Below are 22,352 nucleotides of genomic sequence, written 5' to 3' on the forward strand. Positions count from 1 at the left end.
AAAATGGCATATATTAACTATCAATGTAATAAACAGATGTTTAGTTTTATAATAGCTTATACCTATGACTATAATGATGTGGTATCAAATTTCGTCGTCGTCTAAGGCGTCATAAATCCATTGTGGTCAGAAGCAATGCGGTGGTGCGGCCGCAGCGCAAGCGCATCCTATAGAGTTACTTACAATGAACCTTGCGCTTGATATCCCTACAATTACCTCGGTAAACAATATTAGTAGGATAATAATTAATTGAAACGATGGTAGTTAAATGGGAAGAATGGTTGCTTGGAATTGCGACAACGTGGGATGTCATGTCACCAACTCGCATTGGGCTAAAGAAGAGCCGTGTCCGGCAGTGGAACGTATAATAATAATAACGCACACACTCAACATAGCGCCGCACTAAGGAAACGCTATGTCGCGGGTGCCATGTACACACATATAGACAACCACAAATTACACCCAAACTCACGGCATGGTAACCGTTCGGCCACGGAGGCAGTTTAATAATGCCTGGCATGGCCGAGCTGTTACCATGCTGGTCTGCTATGCAGAGGTCCCGGGTTCGATTCCCGGGCTGGAGAAAAATTAGTATGGCCTATATTCATTCCTCGCGTGAGTTTGGGTGTAATTTGTGGTTGCCTATGTGTTTGTCCACTCTTATTAATATTATGAAGATATTATTGTCTATCACTATTTTTCTTGAAAAAAATGTTTAATTTTTTTTATGATATCACATATAGACTCTTGATGGGACAAATAAGTCGTGCGCCGGGCGGTAAGCGACACACCTATCCATGACAGTTGCAGTGCGACTCGGAGCTCTAAAACATCTTTAAAAGGCTAAGATCTGAGGGGCACTGCCACTGCACCCGTCACTCTAAGGACTTAAGTTGATAAGTCGCAAGTACCTGTAATTTTACCAACATCTATAAAACTGGATCGCAATAATAATTACATTAAAAATCCCATTTTTATAAATGCGTCCCTGTGATGCCTGTGTAAAAAATGCTAGCAAGTATCTTCTCTCTTAATCTTAGGGATTTAATCATAAGGATCAGTTTAGTTTACCCAACTGACTTTAGTTGGGTAAACTAAACTGATCCCTAAGATTTGGCAGGGTTTAACGTGTCAAACCGATTTTGAAAAAAGCTGCAAAAATAGTTTTTCGGTTTTTGTCATTTTTGGGGTTAATAACATAAATAGAATAAATCTGACGCCGTTCGTTGTTAGTTGGGCACTTGTAACAAAAACTTAATTTCGAGAAAATAATCTTAAAGAGATTAAATTAAAAAAAAAATTACTTTTCTCTTGCTGTAACTTCTTATCTTTCCACCTAAGAAATAATAAAAACAGTGACAGATCAGCCTTTTTTTTAATAATCGCGGCAGTATATATAATAATTGTTTTTTAAGTTTTCATCCAACGGCGGCAGAACTTCCTTACTTTAGTACAGTAGATATTAAACATTATTACTTTGCAAAATAAGTCATTTCTATTAAAAAGCGAATAAATTTATTTTCCCTTAGTAACTGAATCATACAGTATTTTGATACAAAAGAGCTGTCGTAACTATCGTATAGTTCTTTGTCAAAAAAATTACGTTACACCGGAACCACCTTCAATACAAACTATTACACTAATAACTATTACAAATTACACCAAATCGACGCGTTTTCGATGACTCAGGAAGCAGCGGTAATTGCCGTCTCCTATTAGTTATCAAAACACTTATCTATGCTCACGACCTACTGAGATTACTACCTAATTGAATTCTGGCATTAAAGTCAAAGTCAAAGATAATTTATTCCATAGGTAAAATAAATTTACACTTGAAAACGTCACATTTAAGCTACTGCTCGTTCACTACGCTGACCTCCCTGAGAAGAACGAGCAAGAAACTCTAGGGATTGCTCTTTTCAAATAAACTTAAATGCTATGGAATACACTTTGAATCAAATTTGTGTGGATTCTGGAGCCGTGTCGTCGTTCCATACATCTTTATCTAACACGTAGTCTTGAATTTTGTAATATGATTTTTCGATCAAAATATTTTTAACAAACTTAATATATGCTCCGGAATCTTATTGTAAAAACGTATACAATTCCCCATAAAAGAGTAGTTTACCTTGGTTAAACGAAATTGTGGTACCATGAGTATGGACTTAGCTCTAAGGCTAATATTATGGATATCTTCTTTCTTATTGAAATTATGTATACGCTTTGATTGTTAAGTGAATGCATTATGTAATTTGCTCGATGACTAAATTGAACTATGTTAAAGGTTTCATACATTTCTGCTGCTATTTAGTCATTAAGTTTTTGTCATTTGCTACACACAAATCCAGTTTTAGGCCCGGTACACATCTTCATCTATCTTGTAATATAAAATATTGATATAAACGCACGTACGCACATACCCATGCACGCAAACACAAAAAAACCCCAAAAACACGCACACATACGCATTTTATGTAATCTTTATTTAACTAAACGATAACGCCAGAGGTCTGTCTGAGATGATGAGTGGCGTCTCTACGCTGTCTCTCTCTAATCTAGCAGCTTCTACGTCTGAAAGTTTCCCAATTTTTGTAATAGTTTACATGGCAGAGCTAAGCCGTTTTCTATAATTTAGTTATTCCTGAACCCCATTGCAATTTAGCACCTAAAGTAATAAAGTTATTTCTTATTTATTTCAAAATTGTTACTTTTTAAAATTCGTCACTTTATTATTGAGTGCAACATGTATGCCACAAAACGAAAGAACGTAATGCTCATATTATACCATATCGTTTATTACATTCCGCTCTTCGCACTTAATGCAAAGAAGCGTTAAATAATACATAGTAATATATATAATCTAGATTTGTATATGCATATATAATACATTTTAATTCATTTATTTATTTATTTGTTTATTTGCAAACTTTACATTTTTCGTTTACAATCATAATAATATACGTATATAGCCAATAACAAAGTTTGTCATATTACATTTTAATTATAGCGTTACTTTATCTAGCGTTAATCTATAGCCTAATCGAAAAACAAACATGTTGAAAATTTACATTAAGTTCTTAAATTAATGGTAATCTACATATTATTAAATTATTACATACAAATATAACATTATTATTATATAAATTATAAAGGTGTAAGTGTAAGTATGTTTTAGTGTTGTGTGTGTTTGTGTGTGTGTGTGTGTGTGTCTGTGCTCTGTTTGTTTGATAATTATTGTCTTCTAAACTGGGGGTGATCCTTCAATATGTTTAGAAATTGAGTGCGGTTTAAATGGAAGATGTCCACGTCTCTAAATCTATCCTCATAAGTGCGCACTATTCTTTGCAAAACAGAGCGTTTTGCGTAATTCGAACGGGCTAAGGTCGTACACAAGGAGTGCATATGCCTCGTGCGTTTTGGACAGGCACACAGACCAATGCAAGCCGTTAATTCAGGACAATCCAATACGGAGTTAACCACGTCATATAGAAACTTCATGTCAGACAACAGACGTCTAACTTCGAGAGAATCTAGCTGATAGAAGTTAAGTCTGTCGAAGTAACCATCTTCCCTTTTGAGGCGGTAGTGCAATCTACGTGTGAAACAACGCTGCACGGACTCTAACTGGGCTATATGAGTCACATAAGACGGAGACCATATAGGGGCTGCGTACTCCATCACGCTCCTGACATAAGCAAAATACAGCTTTTTTAAAGATTCAATTCTTCGAAAAGATTTAGCACTTCTATGAAGAAATCCTAGCATTCTGTAAGATTTCTGAGCAATGAAGTCGAAATGCGATGTATACAAAAGCTTATAATCTAGTATTACACCCAGATCGCGGACGAATTCGACTCTAGGAATACAGGTATCATTGAGATGGTATTTGTGAGACAGAAAAATACGCTTCCGGGTGAACGTGATAACTTGGCATTTTTTGACATTCAGATCAAGACGATTCAGTCTACAATAGTCCGTTAATCTGTCGAGGTCCGCCTGAAGCCTTTCGCAATCAGCTGCACAACCAATTGGCATAAAGATTTTATTGTCGTCGGCATACATTAAAACATTTGAATACTTAAAACATGTCTCAATGTCGTACAAGTATATGTTGAAAAGTAAAGGACCTAAATGAGACCCCTGCGGTACGCCCGATGGGACGGATTCCATATTCGATTTGAAAGCGCCAATCCTAACAGCCTGCGATCGATTCCGTATATAAGACTCAAGCCACCTCAGCAAATCCCCGTGCACACCGATATTATTTAGTTTAGATATTAAAATGTCATGATCGATGCGATCAAAACATTTTGAATAGTCGGTGTACACAGTGTCGACCTGGCCACCTCTGTCCATGTGCTGAGTAATTCAATGTAATTCAATGTAAAAGGTATGTAAACACGGCAAATATTTCGACAATTATTTAATACATATTTAAACAAGCAACAAACCTAATGTTTGTATAATATAGTAGGTGAATAAATATTCCTACACTTCAACTATATATTGTTAAGATATTTATTTTCTTCCATAATTATAACGATGATTATCGGACATGCATTCGATAATTATCCATGTTATTCATGGTTTGGGAAAACGATCTTATAGTTTGTAACTTTCTTTTTTAATTTGGCATTTGATACGTATGGATACAAATACAAACAAACATTGCGCATTGCTAGCGGCAGGTTCTTGATAACAGAATTCATTTTATAAACATCAAGGTATGTATCCGCTCACGCGATGGGCTCCTCCTACCGCAAAATGGCGGCTATTTGGTTTCGCAAATTAGAAAAGTTTCAGTACAAGTTTTTATTAATAAAAATTATTATTCTGCATTGCTAATAAATACCCTCCGTACTACCAACAAAATAATATATAAATATAAAAAATATCTCAAATAAAATGTAGTAATACACCGCAAATCCTGCACTTAAAAAGCACTAATGAAATTTTTGGTGTACTTGGATAAATATGATAATATTCCGTTTGAGTGCTTCTAATGTTTACCATGAAATTACTCCTTAAAGTATAGTTTATAAAGATTTATATCCAGGGTAAACTTAAAAAACGCTACTTACGGTATGTTTTCAATAAATAAACACCGAAATCACCAGCCCAAACACACACGATTGTCGTGACGTATTTTTGAAGTTGTTTATTTTTTTTAAATGACAGACCCAGGCATTTAAAACTTTATGGTTTGCTAGAGTAGTTACCGAAATAGCAATTAATATTAGTTCTTTTACCTATTATAACTTCGATATCCGATAAATCGGTATAAAATCATCACCGGCACCTCTAGGTGGGTATGCGTCTACGGCTGCATGTATCGCGTGAGCGGATAAAGTCGGGTAAAAAGTCGTTGAAAAACCAAATATAAAGATAAGACAACAAATCACATAGAAAAATTCGCGAGGTCCGCTGGTTCGTTCCATGACTTAGTTAGCATAGCGTCTGGCACGGTTTGCTGGAAGACGTCGGATCGATCGATCGAGTTTCTAAGTGCTCGATCTTTGTATTAATAATTATAACATCAAGGTGTAATTTAGCACTGTGAACCCTGCTACAAACACAAGTGTACAACGATTTGAACTATCAAAACATCAAACATAACACACCTCACGTAATGGTTTAATAACACCTCATGACATAACTTACGACATTTCAAGTTCAACGCAACCAACAGGTTAACAATACCCAATCAAATACCTTTCCTATCAAGTAAAGTCATCTCTTTCAGTAGTAATGAGTCTATTGTTAGATAAACAAGGTGATAGGCTGAAGGTAGTGCCTTCAGAATTTGGGTTGCAACTGACAAAAGCAAGGTAATCTAAGTTATGTTGTCTTGAATGGGCATTGATGAGATTCGTCTAACTACGTCAATTTAATAAATGTTATTTAATTACGAAATTAAACCAATAACTGTTGGAAGTAGACAATATTTTACTTGACTTTCAATTGAAATATGAAATCTAGGTGAATAAGCTTTCTTTGTTATGTCATCAACAAGTGACATAATCGGCCAAACAAAAGAAGAAACAGTAGATTTGTGACACCGTCTATAAGTCCGCCAGTTCTTCAAACGGCATCAAAAGAGGTCATAGTCATGATTGTAAAATATTATCAAAGAAAAATAACTAGATATACACGTTACGGGCAATTTGATTAAGCAGGCATTATTAACACGGACTGGTTATTATGAATAATGAAAAAGAGAGTCGGCTAAGTTGATAAATTTATTACTCTGACCGGACCGGTATAATAATTTCCGATTGAACGTCGTTCATTCTATAAACCTTAGAATAATAACGCATAGAATGATAGTTTCATATCAAACGAACTGTCACAAGTGAGGCAAAAATCAAATTCATGTAGGCTAGTTTCAGTAGTAGGTTAATTTTCGGTTTTAGTGAATATTTATATAAAAATACAAGTTGGAACGCGTTACTTCCTTGTGGAATGTGATGTTAGTATCTATTTTATGTTTGTCTGACGTATTTTTACACTCATTTACCGCACATTTCGTCGTTTTTAGCTAAAATTCTGGAGCTGTTCGCCGTGCAAGTTGACCTTGAGCACTGAAGGCCCGCCCGCTCGTGTAGGCCCTTTTGGCGCGCTTCAATTTGCCTCACTTAGCGTGTGCGGACTAGGTTTCTATGCGTTATTATTCTAAGCTATGAACTATGTCTGAAGATGACGTAAATTTAGATGTGAGGTGTGATACGTGTTACGTGTGACGTGTGATACGTGTATTATTAGTACAGACCGGCCATTATTCATAGTGACAATGAAATACAAACATGTCATTATGCCTGTCTCCCACTTAGGTATGCGGAGACCATGAACCTCCACTTCCTACGCTCCTGACAAACCTATTTCTCCTCCTTCACTCGCATCAGTCTCTTCATTAGTCATCATATATGTCCGTTCATTCTTCGTACTTTTAATCTGACCCTCTTTAAGGGCTATTATTGAAGTGTGCTGTCACTTGTTCAAAAAACCGTGAGGATGACAAAAGTCTTTCTCTACTCCTGAACCTTAATCAGGCAATTAAAATTTCATAAACCATATCATAAAGGTGCTCTTTTTAGTTCTGTATTAAAGTTCTATTGTCTATAGTACTTGCCACTGAGCTGAAAAATTTTATTAATGTTCTGCACACAAAACTATAATACACATAATAACACAGAACGATAATGAGTTTCAAAAAAAAGAACGTTGTATTTTTGCTAATTTAATTATGAATTAGGACGCTACACAAACGCTATACTGCCTTCTGACTGGTTAAATAGGCCTAAAAGTCTTGCAACCGGATCATAAATCTAATAAAAAAAAATTAGTTAACTCTTTGGTTTTTTATGGTGAAACCTTTGCCTACCCTAATAAATGGATTAAAAATTACTGAAATAAAATTGCGTTTGTCGTCGTGGATTCAATATATAAATAAATCTGTTTCATTATTTTATTTACTCGTAGAAAAAATATTGTACGCAATCATTATATAATTAGGTCTTAAAATCTCGTACCTATTACTTAGGCCACTCAGCAACAATTGGCCTAAACACTGTAATCGACCTTAAGAACCTTCATTATAATACTATTTTTCATATAAATCATTGACTTACAATTATATGGACGGGTCCGCGCTAAAAACTGTCCGAACTTATAGGGCGTTAAAATCGTATACAGAGCGTCATTCACGCTTTAGTCTTCGTTTGTTCGATTGACAGCGAAGCAAGCAAAATTAGACAGTACTGCGATGACATTACAATTTAAATTCAACGTTTTAGCTTTTTCATATTCCTTTACATGTCACTACGTTTAAATAGGTTGACTTGGGACATTTTTTTCGTGGTTTTTGTACTAGATCCGTCGTCCATTTATTTGTAAGTCAATGATATAAATACTATTTTTATATCTTACCTATAAGCAAATTGGCGCTGTAGTCACGTTCGGACATGGAGCAGTTGACCATGTACCAGTGGTCACAAATCAGCATACGCTGCTGGAACAGCGTCGTGTTGGGACAGGTGTAGCTAAACTGACGACCCAGCCCGTCGCACATGTGGTACACCTGGAACACGTAGAAGGCGGTTACTTCATGGTTATTTTTTCCATCTAACCACACGGAATTCCTGTCACTTTAACTGATTTATTCAAAATGTTATGGTATTAAAAAGCAATGGTAGCTTATTGGTTTGACCTACCGCTCTGAGATCGTGGATTCGAGTCCGGGCTCGCACCTGTTGAGTTTCTCGGAATTACGTGCGAAATTCAATTTGAAATTTACAATGAGCTTTTCGGTCAAGTAAATCATCGTGTGAAAACCTGTACGTCGAAGCAGGTCCACAACCCCCGTAAAACGTGTGAAATCCCCAACCCGCATTGGGCCTGCGTGACGGACCATGGCCTAAACCCTCGTCTGAAAGGAGACTCGTACCCAGCAGTGAGAGGTGTAAATGGGTTAACTTTTTTAATGAGGCAAAGTGTTCTCGGACACCTATCCAATACGCATATAGCATAAACACAGTTCCAATGCAAAAGGTTTCCAAGGTACGCGATCTAGGGGTCCTACTTACAGCCCAACTGACGTTTCGAGACCATATAGTCAATGTTTGTAAAAAGGCCTACAGGAACCTTGGCTTCGTATCGAGGCAGACTCGGTGCTTCAATAAAATTAGTCTCATAGAAGCATTATATGATGCCCTTGTAAGGAGCCTCCTGGAACGCAATGCAATTATCTGGTCGCCTCATTAAGCAAAGTACGAAATTATGTTAGAGAGCATTAAAAATAAATTTACACGACATTTATATGCAAGAATAATGTATCCAACACTCATGTATCCAAGTTGTTTGTACTCGGCATGGTAGGTTATAATAAATAATAAATAAATATAAATAAAAAAAAAGAAACCCTGTGTCGCGGGTGCCATGGACACACACATAGACAACCTCAAATTACACCCAAACTCACGAGAGAAATAATTGTAGGCCATACAAGTATTTCTCCCGGCACGGGAATCGAACCTGGGACCTCTGCGTGGCAGTCCGGCATGGTAACCGTTCGGCCACGGAGGCAGTTAAATAATAGACTAGGAGTACGTCGAAACTTCGCGTTAGCTCAAATTATTTTTACACTACTTAGAGGGTAAATTTGTTTATATAATAAAATTTGGATAAAACTGGAAAGGGTGTCTTTCTGCGTGCCGAATGATTACGTAAGGAGGCGACGAAAACCGCGGTTGTAGGCAGTGCCACGCGGCCGGACTAATCTGAGCCAGAAAGCCCCGCTCACACGCGCTTTGCAAATCATTTGCATACATGACAGGAAAAAAAAAATCATAAATGATGTTGCAGACAGAATGGACTTATTTTTATGTACTCTGTGTGAATTCAGAAGGATAACACGTCTTTTTCTTATTTTTCTATTATATTTTTTTTATTATGGATTTAATATAAGAGTCTACATATGCATTTGTACACTATCGCATTGGTTATAAGTTATAATCACCTCTACCATTATAGTTATAACTTATAACTATAACGGTAGATGTAGACTACCATACATACTACCATACATCTACCATTATAGTTATAACTTATAACTATAATGGTAGATGTAAAGTTTTAAATAATAAATTAAAAAAAAAAGAATAACTTATTTATTCTATGGCTCTTGACAATATATAGGAATGTGACTGCCTATCCAAACCTGGATCGGCTGAACAGCTGCATAGGAAGCATCGGCGGATAGCAGTTTATTGCAAAAGACTTTACACTTGAAGCCCGAGCCGCTTGCGAAGATTTGGTCGTAACAGTTTTGCAATGTCTTTGTAGTTCGTTCGTAACACACGACGTTTTTCAATATATGTTTGATCAGTCAGTGTTTTGTGTTGATCACAAGTTACAATTTAATCAATATCAATATTGAGTCCCATAAATCTAGCTCACTAATATCCATCACATCAATGTGTATTCAAAGAAACAACTCTTTCGTAGCAAATTTTATGAAAATATCGGATTCTGGAAATCACGCATGCGTAAAGTTTTCGTCGTAATTGAAACAAAATTAAAACGCGGAAACTGGAACATGTTATGTTAAAACAACTAAAAACAATTTCATAATTGGTGTCAATTTAGCAAAAACATACATATCTTACTTTTTTTATTAATTTAATTTTGTACAACATTAAAGAGTTCATGATTTATTCCAAGCATAAAGAAACACTTTTTTTTCAATTGGGCATTAGAAATAAAAAAAAACAAAGATAGTTTTCTGCACTGAAGGGTAGAACTACCACTTACCGCAAGCTTCACCGTTGAAGTATTAAGGTATTTTAGAGATTTTCGAGCAAATATATTTAAAAAGATACATAATTATATTAAGAGCAGTTTGAAACTAAGGTAAGGGAAACACCGGGGGAAGAGGGTCTTGAAGTCAGGAGTCATAAATCTGAAGAGTTTCGCACTACAGTCTCTCAATTGATAAAACAGACAAACAATTTAGTTCAAAACTATTTTAACGAGATGTCGCTACTATGCTCCAAATCCAAAAGGCGGAAAAAACTAATTCAACAGTTGTGAAATATTGACAACACGTTGTATACATGACCTTTTTAAGAAATATTGTCAATAAAACCTTTATTAAAAATAGTAACTTAATTAGATACAAATAAATAATAAAGCAACAATCTTCACATGTTGCGATAGAACAAACGAATTGTGTTTACAAACAATTCACCGATTATCTTTTTAAATCTCTAAAACTAATTAATAAAGCAAGCTATTATACAAATGGAGTTCTTGAATAACTTAAATTAAGAAATAATTGTTTCACAACATAATCTGATACGAGCCCACGCTTCCGACGTGTAAACCTATACGGAAGATGAAGAATTAATTAAAATGCTTGTAATAACAATACGCATATAAATACATTGTTAAAACCCAACCCGTGCGTTTCGGATTATCATACGTGAGGAATTTACGGTTGGCAAATTATTGAACAATCGCGTATTGATTTAATACATCATCATCATCATTTCATACAAAGTACAACTACAAACAAATTAAAAAAAAGCGGAAATGACGGAGTAATGGCTATGGATTGCTGTTAATTACAATATTCCTACACATTTGTAAGAATGGTAATGAAAATAATGAGATCATTATACAGACAACGTACGCCAAAGCACGCATATAAACTGCCTCAGTGGCCGAACGGTTACCATGCCGGACTACCACCCAGACGTTCCAGGTTCGATTAAATATGAGAAATATTTGTATGGCCTACATTTACTTCTCTCGTGAGTTTGGGTGTAATTTGTGGTTGTCTATGTGTGTGTCCATGGCACCCGCGACCCGGGGTTTCCCTAGTGCGGGGCCATGTTGAGTGTGTGCGTTATTTATTATTATTGTTATTATTATTATATAACTATTTTAACCAAGTTTAATTTGCTAATTTAAATGTTTTAATTTTTTTAAATTGATATTCAATTATTTTTTGTGAAATTACTCCACTAGTTTGTTATAATTATTAATACAAAGATCGAACACTCAGAAAAAATTCCTTCGATTGGTATAGCGTCTGGCACGGTATGCTAGAAGACGTCGGTTCGAAACCGGCCGGATCGAAGGAATTTTTTCTGAGTGTTCGATCTTTGTATTAATAATTATAACAAACTAATGGAGTAATTTCACAAAAAATAATTGAATATCAATTCAATAAAAATTTAATTAATATAGTGAATAGCGACATCTCTCGCCAGGGCTGGTACCTGTAAAGATATCTAACTGGGTGATAAAACTTTCATAGATTTCTTATAGATGACGCTACGACTAAAAAGTCGTTGAAAAAACCAAATACAAAGATACGACGCAAACACTTAGAAAAATTCGTGAGGTCCGCTGGTTCGTTCCGTGGCTTAGTTGGTATAGCGTCTGGCACAGTATGCAAGAAGACGTCGGTTCGAATTCGACCGGATCGAAGGATTTTTTCTGAGTGTTCGATCTTTGTATTAATAATTACCCGCGACACAGGGTTTCCCTAGTGCGGGGCTATGTTGATTGTGAGCGTTATTATTATATATTATTATTATTATTATTATTATTATTATTATTATATAATTATAACAATTGAAATGTTGTTTTAACGTTCTATCATAATAATTAAGGCGGCGCAAATTACGTCCTACATTCCAACTAAAATACAAATACAAAATGCTTTCATGAGAGGCATTGAAAATATAGAATACAAAATACAGTCATTATCGCTAATTGAACACCACAAAAGTATTTGAATTATTACAGTAAAATATACTTACTGATATACACTTAATGAAAACAAAAAAAAAATCAAATACAAAACATATTTTTAGGTAGTAATTGAAATATAAAATACGTATTTCAATTGCAAGTAATTCAAATACTGCCAAACCCCGCGCATAATAAATAGTGCTACGGCTTCGTGTGTTTTGCGGTAAAAACCCGGGGACCCTAGAGGCAGTGAGTGTTGCCTACTTAGACAGAAGATTTAAAAGTCGCTAGTTGTCGTTATAACTTTATTTCTAATCTATAATGGAAAATGGTTTATTTCTTTGGCAAGAACTTTATGGCCATAACCGTAACACAGACAAAAGACCAATACATCTGATGGAAGACATCTACTCATACCATTGACTCAGCTAGATAAAGTCTAAATAAATAGGTGCGAAAAGTAACTGAATTTTGGCGCTAAATAGAAATAAAATATGGCTTTTATGTCAAAATGTCACTCAGTCCAGTGACAAAGTCGCAAAGTTAGCAACTTACTAACTAAGAAGCTTATAGATCGTCTTTTGAATACTCCTGAGAGCTGGGCAACTCCTTGCGCCAAAGAATAAGCCTAGCGATTCAAAGAGGAAACGTGACCAGCTTCCTGGGCAAGGTACCCAGCGTCTCGGGTCTCGATGAATCTACCTTTAATTAGATGAGAGGTAAAGCCAGGAAATTTAAATTTAATTGTTCTTTAAGTATATGAAGTTGAAGAAACAGCCAGCAAGCGGCCATCGTATAACCTATTTTTTGTTCCATTGAGGTTTTTGTTGTTAGCTAATGCAGCACAAATTACGATAGCAGACATTGTGGCTTCATAAAAAGATGTCTAAAGTCTATACCTTAGTTGGTAATGATGTTGACAGTCTATAAGAAAAATTGCATTAGTTGTGTTTTAATTCCAAAAAGTGACGATATCTTTGCTAAGAACTAAACTTTTTATATTACGATATTAAATCTCCTCAAGATGATAGAAAAGTGGACATGAAAATAAACTTATTAGCATAGGTCTTCAACTGCCCCCGCAGAGGTCCAGGTTTTAATACCAAACCGATAGATATTTGTATGGGCTTCACTTATTTCTTTCGTGAGTTTATGTGCAATTTATGGTCGTCTATGTGTGTGTCCAAAGCACCCGCGATACAGGTTTCCCCTAGGCTATGAATGTGTTGCGTTATTCGTTCTAAGTACCTACTAACAATTTTTTTTCGTGATATAAGTAATGGGACAAACAAGTCATATGCCTGCATGGTGGTAATCGACACACCTGTCCATAATATTGCAGTGCCACTGTCACCCTGATACATAAGTTGCGAAGTCCGACGTGCCTCTAATTTCACGAGCACCCTTACCCATCAACACCGGAACGCAGTAATCCTCACATTACTGCTTATTATTATTAGTTTTATGTTTTATCTTTTTTTATGATATCAAGTGACAAGACGTGTTCGTCTTGTCGTGGGCTTGGTGGTAAGCGACACTCCTAACTATAACAGTTGCAGTGGCACCTATTGGTTTTAATCGGCAGATCTGCGGGGCATAGTCAGTGCGCCCATCACCCTGAGACGTAAAGTTGCCAAGCCCGATGTGTCCTTAGTTTCTCGATTACTATGTGCCAGATATTCACATTATTTAGGTACCTGGTAGCGAAACTAGAGAATCCCCTGTAATATGAGTACCAGAGCAACTTAATTCACTCGGGGCACTACTCGGAACATCTAGATCAGAAAAGTTCATTTCCCAAATTGGTCCTACCGGGAAACGAACCCGGGACCTCCTCGTCTAACGCCCATAATGCAAACTGTTGGACCACCGAAATCGTCAAAAGCTAAACATTCGTATTATCAATATTACAATCAGGAAGTCAGATGGATTAGTATTTTAAGCTACAGATTTATATGTTACGAGTGTTACATGGAGTATTTACATAAATATGACACCAATTATGTACAGTCATTGTCAGACCTGTAATTGCGAAGCCTTAATTTGCGTACAAAGTTCCTTCAAATATTATATGTGTCGTCAATAATATACATGGTAATTGCTAATGAAATTATGAGCTATAATAAATAAGTACTATAGGACAAATCAACGGGTTTTTTCTTATATTTTAAGTAATCCATTCAGTTGTCGGGCTACTCAACAAAAAAGGTACTCATAAAAAACCGTTATCTTGGCTACTTTATAAAAAAGGTACGCTAGAAAAATGCCTTATATTATGTCAGTAGTTGTGATAATGACCGCGAAAGTGTGATAAATTACATAATAAACAAACTACAATGCAGAACAGAAAAAAATGTAAAAAAAATAGCGACTATGGTGTGAATAGAAGACCACTCATATTATAAAGCACTTTATTTTCCACTCAAAATCTTTATTTATTAATTTGTTAATATTTCTATACTATCTGCAAGACACTTCTCGCCTAACATTTGTAACCACAAGTCAGACACCTACTTTAAAATAATTTAAAAAGGTTCTATAATATCTTACACGTGTTGTATTATTCTACTTTTTTTTCTATACGACACTACCATTAAAACCTAAAATTTTTGTTTGTTTGTGTTTATAAATTTGCAATACAAATTTTAAAAGTTATTTTCTCAAAAGTAAGTAAAAATTAAAATTTTAAGAACTCTCGACGCAAAACAACGTAATCTAAAAGTCAATAAAGTTATCATCTGTACCCTAACATCTTGCCGAGACCAATATAATAAGATCAAACACGATAATTATACAGTAAGTAGTTGGGTAGTCTGCGCAGTATCCTTGTCACAACATCCGATCAAGGCTACCATTATTGTAATATCATCGAATTTTTATAAGATACAAAATTTCAAGTGGATCGGACAAGTGCTAGTAAAATAAATAATCATATTACGACTGATGAAGACCTTTAAGCAGCTGCTGAATAAAAGTTCATCAAACATAGTTGTATGGGCCACCTTACTCCACACATGGATTGTAGTGGTAGTACGCAGAGAAAAACTTCCAAGAAAATGGTAAAAATACTTATATTGATATAAAATACAGGTGTTATTGTGGCAAATCTCTCCTTGATGTAGTGTATCGGTGACAGTTGGTAACGTACTACGTAAAATAAAGTGTGAATCACCTGTTTAAGTTAAAGTGCGGTACGTGGCTAAAGTGGATCGGGGCGTGCGCAAAGTTATACCGAAGAATGTATGAGACCATACAATAGTTAAGAACCGTCCTGAATTAAATTAGCCTTCAAATAAAAATGGTCATTTTTGGACTAGTGTTCACTACCCAATTTCCGTGGCAATTTTTATTATTACTTAATTAATACGAGTGTTGTATTGTGAAATAATATTTCATAATTACACGATACTTGAAAATTTAAATAATAAAAATTTCCACGGAAATTAGATAGTGAACACTAGTCCGAGAATGACCTAAAAATCGTTTTGAGATCAGTCTATGCAGAGACAAAACTTTCAAACTGCTAAGAGGGAACAGCTTTTAGACCTGGAGTTAAAATATCAGTGGCCAAGTTGTTATAAAAAGTTTTATTGAGGATGCCTGTTATTGATTCTGCAACTTAGTAGTAACTATTAAACGGGAGTGTCTTGTTTTACCGCATTAGCTGTCAACCTTCTGCATGTGCTTACGTTCTTCAAATATCCACCCAGCAAATTCGGGAGATGGCTAAGCTTCCTGGAGGAGCTTGTGTGGCATACCACACGCAAAAGAGGCACCTGAACGTCTAGTATCAGTTTGCAGTATCATTTAACTTTCTCTAACTAGTTACACACTCTGACATATAATGACAGTGCTCTCCATAAGTTCACGATAACCGATTTGGCATTTATCTGAAGTAGGTCTAGGAACATTATAGCATTTATAACTTCACTCGTTGCTAAACGTGTAACACGTTACATCGTTTATATCTTCGAGAAGGTACCTAACAATTATAAGAACTGTAACAGAACAGATTTGCTACAACATATAATTAACGTCTTCTTGTTAATGTCAAACGGTGAGGCTATTGTCTGGGTCATGTTTAATTTACTTCCTGATGTTTATAATCTTAATTATTTATATTGCAGTTCCGATTGTGTGTCCAGGTAGTACTTACTAAAATCTTTCATAGGTTTCAAAGTAATCAGGAGAGGATTGCAGGGTTATTGCGTCAACCAACACGTCTGCGTCGGATATTCAAGGGATCCGTTAATTTTGGAGGAGTAAGATTTTAGTTACAGTGGAGTCTTTTGCGCCATAACATGGGATTCTTTAAAAAGCGAGTCAACAGGGCTCTTATTAGCTGGCAGCTCCTATGATACTCCAAATATCCATTGGCAACGATGACATCGCATGATGACATGTGCTCGTTAGCCTCATAGTTTACATAAAAAGAAGTAGTGTTTTATAAAGTGATTTAGTGATTTTAAGGGATGGAACGCCATGTGAATTCGTTGCTTTAACGGTTAGCACCATGGCACTTAGGATATTAGAGGAGCACCCGGGTTCAATTGTATGTAATTATCTGTGGTTTTATCTGTCAAAGTGTGTAATCGCGAGTTGCTCTCGGAAATATACCTTTAATTATCATTACATAATATAAAGTTTCTCTCCGTAACATTGTGTTTTTATCAAGACAAGCCCTGACTACAGTCCACTTATAAAAGAATACAACACACGAGACCTATAAAGGGCCCGCAGTTCGTTTGAAAAAAAAAACAAATATACGCAATTTAGATCCGAAAAAATTGTTCAATTTCCTATATTCTAAAATGGTTCAGGTATGGGTGTTATGGAGAAAGCCCCGGAAGTTATATTCGTTACTATGACCAGAGTTGGTACTAGGTTATTTGTGGCTGGCATGTTAGTATTTAGTTTAAAATTCATGGAGTTCTTCGTATCTTTTATGGTGATCCAATTTCTGACCGCAGTGGCAGTGACCTTTATACAACACACCAATGGAATGCGGAAGTGGAACCTTGCACTAACATCACAATGTGGTTCATCATATTCAATCGTGACTTCAGATAGATATAATCTTTCTTGTTTATTAAACACCTTGTTGGTTTTAAATACATTTAGTTCTAAGTGTTTTTGATACGTGTTTTGAATTGATTTATTGCCACGAACAGAAAGTGTGTTATGAGATCTTCAATATTAAAATGTTAGCTATTACGTAGGTCTTTGTGGTCATCGTCAGCTCGAATAATATGTCAAAATAATGTGAAGCCATACAGTCGGTAAATATCTTTTTTGTACTGTTGCAGTTTAAAGAATACGTACTAAACAAAATATGTTAATATGTGTTCTCGGTTGTACGCCCATTACCCGTGTCAAGGTGTCGGTTGAATTAGATGACAACGTATAATTATAGAAATATTGATTATTATGAAATGTCTGTTGCTTGATATAGCTACGCGTATCATAGAAGACTAGATTTCATCATCACCCTGATATAGGGGCAGTTTAACTCATTTATTCGTAAGAAAATTTTATTTGAAACGAAGTATAAACTATAAACAGAGTATAGTACTGGCCAATCATAGGAAGATGTGATATTAAATCTATCTAACTCCTTTCAAGCTCCAACTGACAACCAGCGCTGAGACTCTGCCCACTCTGCGCAGTATTAAGCTGAGCTGGCTAAACTTTTCGGCTATTAAGGTGAGAATTGAAATCTCGCCGGCCTATTTCTACCAAAACTTGGCATCAATAGCCCCGTCGCGATCTCGAACGTCTAGCTTTGTGTTTGTGGATAGTGAAGATTCAGTGCTGTTCAGTTCATCTAGCGATAAATATGCGGCTGAAGTAACATGTCCCGTAAATTACAATCATTAAATATGTTAACGGATGAAGATCCAAATGAAATCATCTTTTTTTCAAATCTCAAATCGTACGTAGCTACCCCACAATCAATCGCGATTAATATTAATAGCCATCGCGAGCTCGCACGCGGTCGTGCGGAGCTCACGCAAAAAATCATGTTTTCGTTGCAGATTATAATACTCTATGCAGACAGCAATACAGTTCAATATTACATGAACAAATATTTCAACTCTCGTCTCGCCCATCCTCGTCAATCCAGACCATCTCCACAGCAGATGGGCTAGGAAAGAATTGAAATTTTGTCATACAAACTTCAATCCTCGTCTCGCCTGGCCGGTGGAAAACCACCTTTATTGTGCGTTTTTTAATTGATTTTCGTTTGTTTTTTATTCATTTAAATTACATATGTCATGAGTTAAAGTACTCGTCTATCTAATGTGTTGTTTATTTTTTATACAGCGACCATTCTAGAATGCCTTTCAAATTGACACTACAATGTTCGTGTTGTGGTGAAGCTTTTTATTTTACAACAAACTGGTTTGGACAATATTTATAAAACAAATTTGCGTTATTACAATCACACAACATCATTTCCGCGTTGACATATTCATATTTTGTGTTAGCAATTCCTTGGAATGTGATACAGATTTCAATATACATGTATGTTGTTAATATTATGTGGTCTGCCTTGAAACCTTAATTTTTTCACTTATTTAAAATGTTAAATGTGAACATGTTAAGCTAATAAGGTGTTCCGTATTTCGTAACAGTTCTTCTATTCAGAGTATTAGCAGAATTTATTTATAGATTCTCAAAATAGCTCTCTAATAAAATTAACTATCAGACAGGAAGATTGTTTTAAGCGGCAAAATCTGCTACCTTCATGTTTTTATTATTATTTTTTATAACATGTCAGACTACCACACCGAATACCAGGTCTCAAACTAGTGTGCCACAGACTGCCTGAGCAACGGATATCACTGCCGAAAATTACCCAGAATACCGTGACTAAATTTTGAAAACTTCATTTTTCTAATATTATGTCAATTAGAATTTCATAAACCATATCTTAAAGTCGCTATTTTTAGTTCTGAATCAAAATTCTATTGTCTATGATACTCACCACTGAGCTTAAAAATTTCATTACAGAACTGTAATGAGTTTCAAAATAAAGAACGTCGTATATTTGCTAAAAATATCAATTATGACGCTATACAACCTCCTGATTGGTTAAATTGGCCTAAAAGTCTTGCAACAGTTGCTTTCGTCTAAATATGAAGAGGCTGTATGGTGGAACCTTTGCTTACCCTGTTAAATGGGTCAATTTTTTTTTATTTATTAAGGCTTTGGCAAAGCCATCAGCCTAAACATGAAGTAAGTTTAATTATGTTTCTGTAAATATGGCCGCCACAAAGAGGATAGGCAATTTGAGGCGGCGTGCTTGGATTGACTCGGGATTCCTTAAAACGGGCCGATACGGGTATTTCAGATTGAGATTCGTATAATTTCGCATTTTAATCATCGATTAAGGCACTAGAGCACTATCCTATTCCACTTTAAACTAGATTTTACAAAATAATTGAAAGTCAAAATAAAAACGACACTTTTCCCTCCAAAAGGTCCAGAGCGAATCTAAATGGGTCAAAATTTATTAAAAAAATATGCTTTTGTTGTCATGAATTGTTATCAAATTAAACATTAAATATTGGTTGTGTTTCATTATTTTATTTACTCGTAGAAAAAGTATTGTATGCAATCTTTACATAATTAAATCTTGTGGCCTAAACACGGTACTCGGCTTTATTAACCCTCATTAAGCAACGGTTGCATAAAATACTATTTGTGAATAAAGTTTTTGTTTCGCAGTAGTTTTAACCTTCGTAAATGGCAAATATTGAATATAGATAATGACGCTTATCAAGACAGAAGTCGACGATTTGAATCTCTGTAACGGCATTTACCTATGATTTTAATTTCTAAGTTACTTACATTTGTATATGTTTGGTAAATACTTAATATCTCTGGCTAAGGCTAAATGAAAACATCGTTATGAAACCTGTGTATGTAAATGTGTAAATGTTGTATGTGTTACATTTAATTTAATTTATTTATTGTATGATTGTGTTAGTATGTGAATTATAATTTTTTATTGTGGTGTTATATTTTTATGCCATGTAATTAGTAATTACCATAGTCCTCAAATGCTGAATCATGGACCTTTTTGACATGCTTTTTTTGCTTATTTGTTGTAACTTTTTTTTCTATTATTATTCTTTTTCTTATTTTTTTCTATAGTATTTTTTTGTATTTATGAACGAATTAATTATTATTTTATAATTTTTGTATTTTATAATGCATTTTCCATGTCAAGTGAATACGATTTTATTTTATTTTAAACTCTGAAAAACGTAGAAACTCCACAATAGAATCCTCCCCTTAGGCACGGGTGCTCAAGGTCGATAATTATGATGATAAACATTTACTTTTCTGAGGATTTCTTTACCAAAACGCTTGCCCTTTAATGAACGTGTGGTGTGTAACTTAATGTTTAGTTTTGTTTTTGTATTAACATTACTATTCCTATTGTTCTTTTATGAATGTACTGTATGGCTAGGTACAATATGACGGCACTGTAAGAATATTCCTTTAAACATATCTCTCAGTTTGTAAATTGTCCTAACAACACGGTTCTGCAGAACAAAATATTTAATTATAGATTACCCAATTCAAAATGCCAAATATCATCAATGACAATATAAACATAATGTCAAGATTATTAAACTCATATTTTAGAGTTAATTAGAAACTAAATTCGTTTAGTTCTTCACAATTTAGCATTAATGACGATTTAAAAATTTGATTATACAATTCAGTTGATCTTGAAGTTGGTAGTTTAGATGCAGGTGCATCTTACAAGGCAAACAAGTAACGTATAAATGTTTTCACTTGTTGTTACGGAAATCCGATGACATTATGGTGATTTGCTTTTACGAACAATATGGATAAAGTTTCGTGCATCTGATTTCTGTTATTGATGGTAAGTTTTCACACGGCTACGAGACGTGGATAGTGAGTGTAAAATTGACTGACGAACCCACTTCAGTGGCAGTAGGGCAAGAAAGAACGAATTCTTCCAGGGAAGTACTGCCACAATAACTATTTCTAACGTCAAGTAACCAATTTTTACCTTGCTCGGTATGGAAATCTGCTGTGATTTGAATCCAAGGAGCTACATCGAATCTGTGATCAAAACAGCCTCACGGAAACTCGGAGTCCTGAACAAGGTGCGACGTTTTTTCACGCCGGACCAGTTATGCCTGCTGTACAAAATACAGGTCCGGTCTTGCGTTGAGTATTGTTCGCACTTGTGGGACGGCTCCGCCAAGTACCTACTCGATGCCTTGTATAAATTACAGCGTCGTGCTACTCGAATTATAGGCGACGAAGAGGTCTCATCACGCCTTGAACCTCTGCAACTGCGTAGAGATGTTGCATCGCTTAGCGCCTTTTACCGCATGTACCATGGTGAGTGCTCTAAAGAGCTGTTCAACCTCATCCCCCCTTCCCCGTTCCTGCTCAGAAGCACGCGTGCTTGCCTTCGTAGTCACCGTTTCACTACCTGCCGAATTCCATCGCGTACTAAAAGGTTCGGTGGCTCCTTTCTCTGCCGCACGGTTGACAAATTGAACTCCCTTCCGGCACATGTCTTCCCTCCCTCTTATGATATGGGGTCCTTCAAACGAGGCGTGAAGAGGCATATTGTAGGCAGGCAGGGTGGAGGTGGCTAGTGCAGTGAGGATTTCATCGCTGCACTAGGTTCCTTCGCGTTTGGATACCACTTTCCACTTAACATCAGGTGGAGTGGAGTCATTTGCCTGTCATGTATTAAAAAAAAAAAAAAAGAAAAAAAAAGACATACCTTACGATTGTGATGAAAACCACTACTTACAGTAAGTACAACATTGAAGATGAAATTATGAATCAAACTGGAAATAACTAGTTCGTGCTGGAAAATGGAAAATACTATCACCATACCTATTTCTGTGAGTTATTTAATATTACTTCTTCATCATGAAGATTTGTGCTTGTCGCAAAATTTCAATGGTTAACTTAGCCAGGCCACGAAAGATCAAGGTTGAACAAATTAAAATCAATGAAAACGACAATTAAAATGTGTGTGATTCGGAGCGATGATTGTAATACAGGTTCATTAATGTGTTTTTATATCG

General features: G+C 35.5%; 1 protein-coding gene and 1 long non-coding RNA gene across 2 annotated transcripts in view; one reads left to right on the top strand and one right to left on the bottom strand.

Annotated features, from left to right (window-relative positions):
* The window catches only part of LOC113229401, an 89,600-nt gene that overhangs the window by 11,984 nt on the left and 55,264 nt on the right, over positions 1–22,352 (bottom strand). Inside the window, exon 3 of the mRNA XM_026462972.1 lies at positions 7,927–8,077. Within this exon, the coding sequence (XP_026318757.1) occupies positions 7,927–8,077 (151 nt within the window). The remainder of the gene's footprint in view (positions 1–7,926; positions 8,078–22,352) is intronic.
* LOC113229637 lies at positions 15,256–18,393 on the top strand. The gene is made up of 3 exons (XR_003310429.1): positions 15,256–15,317; positions 17,881–17,961; positions 18,294–18,393. It is a non-coding gene; the product is annotated as an uncharacterized LOC113229637 (long non-coding RNA).

The sequence above is a fragment of the Hyposmocoma kahamanoa genome, unplaced genomic scaffold (genome assembly GCF_003589595.1).
Source record: "Hyposmocoma kahamanoa isolate Upper Pololo Valley unplaced genomic scaffold, ASM358959v1 62, whole genome shotgun sequence".
Classification (NCBI taxonomy): domain Eukaryota; kingdom Metazoa; phylum Arthropoda; class Insecta; order Lepidoptera; family Cosmopterigidae; genus Hyposmocoma; species Hyposmocoma kahamanoa.